Source organism: Pundamilia nyererei, unplaced genomic scaffold (assembly GCF_000239375.1).
Source record: "Pundamilia nyererei isolate P.nyererei 1_Seehausen unplaced genomic scaffold, PunNye1.0 scaffold00117, whole genome shotgun sequence".
Taxonomy (NCBI): Eukaryota; Metazoa; Chordata; class Actinopteri; order Cichliformes; family Cichlidae; genus Pundamilia; species Pundamilia nyererei.
The window spans coordinates 1,262,967-1,272,019 of record NW_005187518.1 but is presented as its reverse complement, the minus strand read 5'-3'; the positions used below and the strand labels follow the sequence as shown (position 1 = coordinate 1,272,019).

Sequence of the window (9,053 nt, the reverse complement as noted above, 5' to 3'; positions counted from 1 at the left end):
GTGTGTGTGTGTGTGTGTGTGTGTGTGTGTGTGTGTGTGTGTGTGTGTGTGACAACTCATTTGACTGGTTTAGTGACTTCATCCAATCAAAGCCGTCCCTACGAAGGAGAAAAGTAAATCAATTAAAATAAAATAAACATTAATACAGATTAATACATGCCAAAAAAGAAGTGAGCATCTGCTGCAATCACAGTGGAAAGTTGTCTTACATCCATCTGACTGATGTCGTTAATTATATGATTTAGTGCAATTTAGAGTTGTAAGTAACAATTATTTTCATTACTGATGATTTTTTTCTTGAAAATGTGATTGCCCAGGAAAATAGAGCTGCCACTGATTTTTTTCTTTGTCTATCCAACAGCCCAAAACACATTCAATGCCTTAATTCTTCATGGCATATATTCAACAAGGTGCTGGAAACATTCTTCTGAGATTTTGGTCCATATTGGCACGACAACTTCACACAGTTGCTGCAAATTTATTGGCTCTACATCCATGACGTGACTCTCGCATTCCACCACATCCTAAAGGTGCTCTACTGGACTGAGATCCAGTGACTGTGGAGACCATTTGAGTGCAGTGAACTTCATTTCATGTCCAAGAAACCAGTTTAAGATGGCACGTTATCCTGCTGATACTTAGGAGCCCAAGATGTGCCAAGGAAACATTCCCCGCACCATTTCATCACCATTAGCAGCCCGAACCGTTGATACAAAGCTGGATGGATCAACGCTTCCATGTTGTTTAAGCCAAATTCTGACCTAACCATCTACATGCTGCAGTGCAGTCTCATCAGACCAGGCAACATTTTTCCAATCTTCTACTGTCCAATTTTGTTGAGCCGATATGAATCAAAGCTTCAGTTTCCTGTTCTTAACTGAGAGGAGTTGGACTCGGTGTGGTCTTCTGCTGCCCATCTGCTTCAAAGTTGCACATCTGTGTTCGAGGATGCTCTCCTGCATACCTTGCTTGTAATGAATGGTTGAGTTGCTGTTGCCTTCCTATCACATCTTCTCTGACCTCTGACCCCAATAAAAGAACTGCCATTCACTGAATATTTTCTCTTGTTTGGAAAAGCTGTATAGATGTGAGCATACCTGAGGATTCCCGTAGTGCAGCATAGCCATGTGCAATCAAGTGTTTGGTAGTCAACTTGCACTTTTGTGCTGTAGCTGAATAAGTATTTATTTTTACAGTAAAAGTGCTGTTATTACAGTGTGTTTTGACTTTGCTTATACCTTTAATGGCCTTTTAAACACGTTTTGCGTGGCTCTCTGGCTGTGGGGCTATGCAGACTTTAGTGTAAATCACCTGAATACTCCCCTGTGTGGCATGATCTCAACACAAACTGAATGTTATAACCTTCACGAGGTTGGATTTATTGCCGGGCTGTTGCATTGGATTGCACTAGGTGTACCATTAAAATGGTAATTCAGTGTAAGATGAAAATGACAGTCTTTGCTGTAAATGTTTGAAGCCAAATAGAAGATGTAACAACAGGGTGTGGGGGGTGTTCTTGATATCCTTGAGTTTTATAAGGGCTCTAAAACAAGTCTGAAACTATTCTATATTCACAACACCAGAAGTATGTTTAATAATTCACCTAGATAGTTTCCTCCTTTTTATATCTCTCCATCTCGCTCACTCTCTTTCTTACGACCATTTGCAAGGTCAGTGGGTGCAGAAGGTTGGGCTTTAGTTGTGTTTTTCCGTCGTCACTCCTCAGAGTGGCAGGCTGCGACAGACTTAAATAGGGAGGGAGAGAGAGAGAGTCTCCACAAATATAAGATCTGTGTCTGTCGGGGAGCAGCGGCGTGCTTGTAGTGCGCTTAGTTTTTAAGTCTTGTTTCTGAGTAATAACTGGGCAATAAACGTTGTGTGGAATTTCTATAACGTGCGCAAACCCACAGTGTAAGGGGACGCACTTTTACTCACAGGCTATTTATTTCCCGGCTGACGTGGGAGCGAGAGAGCGCTGGCTAAACTGTCGGCTGGGCATCTCTGCGCGCCGGGAAGAAGAGGAGAGAAAGCAGCGTTGACCTGCTGGGATTTAAAGACATCCGCGTTATTGTTTGTATTTTCTGTGAGGTCTCAGACTCCGGCTCTCTCCTCTGTGGGTAGACTACACACTCAGTTGCGATGACTGTACTGAATTATCCGCCGGCTGTCTGTAATTTCTCCAGCGAAACCAGCCCCACCGCCACCCGCCCTTAGAATAAAGCTGCTGTAAAGCGAGTCAGCACCGTCGCCGTTGTCTAACAGCTGGGATTTTACACTTTACCATGTCTTGAGACGTGGAAGGGAAGCTGCAAAGATGATGACAGTGAGTATGGATTCGTTTAAATGACAGTGATGTTGCATCGAGACTACTTTTAGCTCATCTCCCGGCTTCGGCTTTAATTTTGACCGATAATGGTGGTACTGAGTAGGGGTCAGCTTGGTCACAGTAGCGGGTGACATCCGCGGTGTGATTGTGTGATATCTGGGCGTTTCTGTCACCGCTGTTGCCGGGGGCATCGGGTTCCTCCTGGGACTTTTTTGGGAACATTACATCATTTGAGTAGCCTATGAATGACTGTGCAAATTGAAGAAACACATGCGGGTTGCCTTTATTTATTTATTTCTTATGACGTGAGTGCTGTCTTGTTCCAGTCGGTGTTTCTGTTTCAATAAACTATATGTTGCCAGATGTAATCGTGCGGCTGCCACGCGTGGAGAAATGTCACTTGGTCTGAGCTCGACGCACGCAAAAGACTGGGCGTATGCGATGATGCCCCTTTGGAAACGACCGACAGAGTTGTGAGAGTAGTCTTTGGCATAAATTAAAAGGCCAGCCCCCACACCCACCCCGAACACCCAAACGCCCGCCCGGCTGCTGCGGGATGGAGGGGAATAGGTGCAGCTGTCAATTTGCATGTATTCCCGTATTTTGTTGGCCGAATCCAGCCTATAGTCTGCCTGCGCTCGCTTAATCCCACGGCGGATCAGCTTTAGCAGCCCCAGTCTGCCCTCATACAGCGCCTTCCGCCTCTTTCTCTATTATATTTTCTCTAAATACTTTACATGATTAAATTATTTTTAATCGGGCTCTCGTTACCGTCGTGTATCGACGCGTTAACGCGCAGACACCCGGCGGTGTTTGGAGGCTACAGGAAATGAGAATTAACACTTGAAGAAAAGGATTGGTGACCGAGATTTTGAAACGCGATCGTAGCTTGGATATAGGCTACTCTGCTTCTGCTTAGCGGTCTTTCCACGCTGGAGAGGAAAGCCCACCCAGTTCCTGAATCTATTTCTTTACTTATAAAGGGTGGCGAGACCAAAATGAAAGCCTGGTGAGGCTTTTCATGAGCAAGCCGGTAGGTTGTTGTCTTCTGTAAGCTCCTGATAAACTGATCACGAATCCGAAAATACGAACAGCCTTGCTACATTTCCAAGCGTAAATGTTACACTGTGTTTTACAATCTCATAACAGTGACGGATGGCGCACTGGGCTGCTAAAAACGGCTCTAATCAATTACTATAGCATTAGCCCACAAGAGCGCAGGTATAGTGTCGTGCGCCCTTAAGTCCTCCCCCTTCATTTGTAAACACAAAGAAGCTCCTGGAGCTTTTCATGCCAGGAAACTGATTATGGGATGTTACATGTTGTTACTGTCTGGGAAATGAAACTAATGAGACGTTCTTGTGCTGAACTTGTTCATCACGCAGGGAATTAATACTAAATTTGCTCTCCTTCCAGTCAAACTGAAGGTCTCAACACCTCAGTGGCTATGCACTACACAACCAAAGTTTTCTTTCATAACATTGCTCTAACTAGGTAAGAACCACCTGCTGTGCTTCATGACAAAAATCGTATATTTTGTGTCCCCACTCCTGTATCTGGTGCAGACAGCATCCCTGCAGCAGCTCCTCTCCTATTCTCTTTGACCTGTTAGTATTTCACGCAGAAATGCAACGTCCTCAGCGGAGGGAGGCTTTATTTTTCTACACCACATCAGCACTTTTTATATCTAGTCTCTAAGATGCTGAGTCACATTCCCCCCCACCCCCAGTGTAGATATTTTCTGCATGGTGTTGTGATGCCTGGTGTCTGCACAGGTGTGATCCAGTGGCCATGTCTCAAGAAAGCTTTTTGTCATTAAGATAATACTGTGTTAACATTTCTCTCTCATTTGTCTTCTGCAAGAGGCAAAACTACTGCAAGTCCTTGTGGTCTAAACCAGTAATCAGCAATCTTCATAATTAATTTCAGCTCATAATGCGGTCGCGTAGGAATGTGTCGTTAATTTCTTTTTGCCCTGGGAGAGATTTTGGTGCGCTTTGCTTTTCATTATGCTTTAAAAGTGTTGAGGCTCCATGATAATGTGCTCCTTTAGAGACAAGACTAACTCTGTGAGAGAAGGCTCAGGTCAAGTTGAGATTTGTGGGCGGCTGTAAACACCGTCGACGTTTTCATTAGCTGGGAACTAATCAGTCAGGTGGACATTGGGGCGCTGCGGGAGCATCGCAGTCAAGGTTAGAGATCCGCTCCAGACTCATCTGTTCGTGTCACAGTTTGGTGTGTTGTGTACTGACATGTCGTTGTCACTCACTCTCAGCTCCTCACTGTTTTGTCCCTGTGGAGCTTAGCAGACGTAGGAGGGAATGGCAGCATTTATTATTCTGACATCTCTGGCTGCACAGACTCTGCCTTCGCTGTGTCTATGTGTGTCAAGCCATTAACGCATACACATTTAACAATGTACAGGAATGTAAAAGGAATGGGATTATCTGTTAGGCAAACAAGCAAGAGTAGGAGAGTCCAGAGCACTGCGAATTTAAGGCGAGAGGAAAACAAGTACAAAAGAGACAGTGACTGCAAAATGTTGTGCAGAAAGGAAGTTCCCTGCAGGACAGGAAGTTTTTGTGGTTGCCCGACTCAAACCACAATACCCGTGTGACTAATCTAAGTCTACACACTTCCCTAAATTCTTTTTGACGCCTCCTTTTTTTTTATGTCATTTCACTGATTCTGTCAGACCAACAACATGGCCCATGTTCCCTGTACCACATTTTTCTTTAGGGTACTGTCTCCCCAGTCCTAAATCTCTTTCTCTGTCTCTTCTTTTTTCATTACAGGATTATAGGGAGGATGGCATGGACCTGGGGAGTGACGCATCCAGTCGCTCCAGCTCAGAGTCCAACTCCAACAAGGTCACACCTTGCTCCCCTTCTCTTGACCTGGCTACTTTAGAGGACTACAAATCCTCCCCCTCTCTGGACCTGGTTACCTTAGAGGACTATGAGGAAGATGAGGACTACCAAGAGTATAAGAAGAAGGTGATAGAAGAGTGGGAGAGTGAGTATGGAGAGGACTATACCTCTCCACAGCCCTCTGGTGAGGGGGACGGCAGAGAAGGCATTGTGAGTGCTGACAGTGCTGGTGAAGGCTACAGGAAGACAGTGAACAGTCGCAGCCTTGCTGAAGAATTCCAGGATGTCAAGACCATCCCGCCCTTACCGGCCCCCAGCGGACGCACCGCCACGTCATCCGCAGCCGTCCCCGATGAACTGAAGCAAAACGGCAATCTGATTTTGCCTAGGAACAACCAGCCCCAATCTCCTGGCACACCGCAGGCAGGCACGGGGACTCCTAAGTCCAGCCACCGGAGCACCAGTCAAGGCAGGGGGAGTCGCAGCAGTGGCGGAGGCAGTGGTGGAGGAGGAGGAAGTGTGGGGACTGTGGGGATAATGCGAGGATACAGAGAAGAGGAAGGGGTAGAAGAAGAGCCTCTGCCCACCATGGACTGGGCAGCCCTGGAGAGACACCTGGCTGGGCTGCAGTGCAGAGAGCAGGAGAACCATAACCTCAACCAAAACCAGAACCACAACATGGGCAAGACCAACTACACCTCAGTGAGTGTGCAAGGATTTTTCTTTTTTGTATGTTATTTTTGGGAGTTAAGATTTTGTCCTCTTTTATCTATGTGTGTCAGAGGTCATCAAACATAGTGCACCGATGGGCAGCTGTAATCCAGCAGTTATCTGTGTCAGACGGACCCAGGAAGCATGAGGTCAGGTTAGCTGGAGGAAGGTCGAGAGATTAGTCAGTTAATGTAGCGCTAAGCTATGTGGCCCAGCTCCTATCCATTATGGAAGTCTGTACAGCTGGAAGGAAATGAAGTGGGGCAGCAAAGCAACAGGGTTTCAGTTCATCTTACTTCAGATTCAACTGGATGTCCAAGAAGTACACAGATTTAGCTGAGACAACTTTAAAACTATAGATCTACGACTAAGAGTTCATACTGATGAGTCCTGACAGCATTGTAACAACGATTTGTTGCTGACCTTAGAGAGTTACGTCTGTCTAACCTAATTTCTACAAGTTCTAAAAAAAAAAAACCAGTTGTGGCCATGTAGTGTTTCTACCAGAAGAGGTCAGTGTTGCGTTGACATTAAGCAGAGAGGTGCCGTAGGCCTTTCATGCCTCACCAGCAGCACCAGCAGGAGAGGCTGTCATGATTCACTTACTAATTTATTGCATTACTCAGTTTAAATCACAGTCTCAGCCAGAGCTTCATGGTTTGTTGTCAGTTTATGGGTCCAAAAGGGTGTAACTTTAAAATATTTAGGGTGGGAGTGGGAGAAAATTGTTTAGAGCTGCTAGAGCTCCATCGCCAGTTGTCACAGAGTAAAACTAAGTGAGGGCAAATGAAAAGGCTGGATTGGTGTTCTCTATTGATGTGCAAGCACCAAGGCATTTTCCCCCGATGCGCACACATAATGGCTGCAACCTAGTGCTATTGTGAGTGTGTCGTGTGTGTTGTGCGTCTTTGTTTGTCTCTCCTGGAGGCCCTCTCTGTCTCCCTGAGGCATGTCAGGAATGCAGCGGGAGAAGTGGGGGATGAGCGGAAGGAAAGAGGGAATAAAAGGACAGGAGGAGGACCGGGCAGTTCAGGGCCACATTTGTGTCAATGTTCATTACCTGCTGTCCAGCTTAAAGTGGAAGATCACCTCCTTAGAATGGGAAAAATCTGCTCCCTCTCTCTCCCTGTCTCTCGATCCCCTCAGGCAGTGGGCTGTGATATAATTGACCCGGGTGGAGGAAAATCTCTCAAAAGAGGGCCTCTGTGTCCACATGTAGCTACTACTTTCTCCATGCAGCTGCACAAGCACATGAAATCATGCATATGCTCCTCAGACATTTTGATCTTTGCTTGTGCCTTAGATATGAGTGCATCGAGGCTCGGAGTAGTAGATAAGAGATCAAGTGGTCTTGATGATGATAGTGACACAACATCCAACTATCTCTCCAGGAAAAGCCTGAGAAAAACCGGGCCTCAGATTTCAGTGCTCTAGATAAGAAATTGGAATTAGTGTTGTAATTCCACCAGAGCAGGGTGCAGAAGTGAAACACTGGAAAAGGCAGGAGATATAAAATAATATATCCTGGACAATCCCACTCTGCTTTTGCTATTTCTGCAGAACTATGCCCATCAGATTTGACCACATTCATTAAAAACTAATAATAATTTGATGGTTTGGTTCCTTTAATCTTTCATTGTATCTCCAAGCTTCCATATACAGTAAAGGCCAGACTCTGTTAGCAAGCTAAAAAAAAAGGAGTCAAGTGCAAATTTGACACTCCCAAAAGATATCTTCGGTTTATTTCTGTGTCTGGGGTTGTTCAGATCTCTTAATTCTGAAACCTGCTGGTCTTGGCCAACACTCGGAAGAACAGAGAGACTGGTGCTTTTAAAATGTTGTTAAATATTTAGTCGTCCTGTCAAGCAGAACCCACCAGTGAACCAGTGCATCAGCTGGTGCACACAGGGGTGGGTCTGTCTGGTATGTCGCTGGAGGTCCAGTGGGATGGAGATATTCATGCTTCACTTGAGCTTCAAAAGCATCTAAGCCTTCAGAAAAAGACTGGGACGCAGTAAAGTCCACAACTAATAATCTGTAGCGGTCACTTTGTGTCTGAAGACTAGGTTAGTTAATGTGCTGTAGTAACAGAACTGAGTTTTGCTTCTATATATGTAAAGAAATGCGGAAAACATTCAAGTGTCAGTAAAATCAATGGTGCACTGAGTGCACCAGACTGGACACATAGAAGGCTTTTCTGCAAATTTATCCTGCTCAGTTCTCAGTGTGTTTGCTTTTCTGGTAGAAAATTACAGCTGAATAGTTGTATTAGCTACTACTAAGCCGTAGATTTATGGAAAATGTGATGGCTGCACTGTGTTCTATGCCATGAAAAGCTACAGTTATTGAGCACGTTGTTTTATTTCCACTTTATTTTGTATTAAGTCTTGTTGTTGCAGGTGTGTTTACTTAGGGTGTGGCTTTTGGCTCCTGTAATCTCAGCGTCTGCCTTTGGGCTACAGGCGTGGCGTCCGGAGAATTCATGGTGATGAGGGGCCCGGTGGATTTTTCAAAAGTTGTTTCTAATTAAATCTGGAGGCACGTGGCAAAGAGGGCTCCGCAGGGACCTCAAGTACACCGGGGGTAAATTACCTCTAACCCTGCATTTAGCTCTGCACTCCTGAAAGGTGAATGATAACATTAGTCTTCCTATCCGGACTTGAGGTTAAAAAAGCAGAAATGGGCTCGGGCTACATGTATGGTTATCCGCATGCAGAAATTTGCCTGTGTGTTTTCTGAGGTACGTGCTGGAGAAGTATTAAATCTGTGTCTACAGGCTAGTTCTTTTTCAATCTCAGAGTGCACACACCCAGACTTACTCACACAATTTGAAAACACCCCACGGGCAAACTGGCAAAAAATAAAATAATATAGGACCTGTGCTGAGACCTGCACAAGCTTAAAAGTGCGAGCATGCTCTCTCTCTTTCTCACACACACACACACACACACACACACACACACACACACACACACACACACACACACCGTCATGATAAGGCTGAGGCATTTACTTCATATGTTTCACAGCATTTTGTCAACTCAAGGAAAACCAGCCTATGTTTTACTTTAGCAACATCCTGATTTGAATACTTGACACTGAGTTTGGAAAGCTGTAACAGAAAGCTGTTTTTGGAATCTCTCTCC

General features: G+C 45.2%; 1 protein-coding gene across 3 annotated transcripts in view; it reads left to right on the top strand.

Moving 5' to 3' along the window:
• The window catches only part of schip1 (schwannomin interacting protein 1), a 221,414-nt gene that overhangs the window by 176,895 nt on the left and 35,466 nt on the right, over positions 1-9,053 (top strand). The window contains exons 1-2 of one of the 3 annotated variants that reach the window (XM_005742165.2): positions 1,779-2,323; positions 5,122-5,898. In XM_005742165.2, coding sequence (XP_005742222.1) covers positions 2,315-2,323; positions 5,122-5,898 — 786 coding nt within the window. In that variant the 5' untranslated portion in view covers positions 1,779-2,314. Of the gene's footprint in view, positions 1-1,778; positions 2,324-3,143; positions 3,360-5,121; positions 5,899-9,053 lie in introns of those variants that run through there. The other 2 variants (XM_005742164.2, XM_005742163.1) reach the window with 2 other exon arrangements.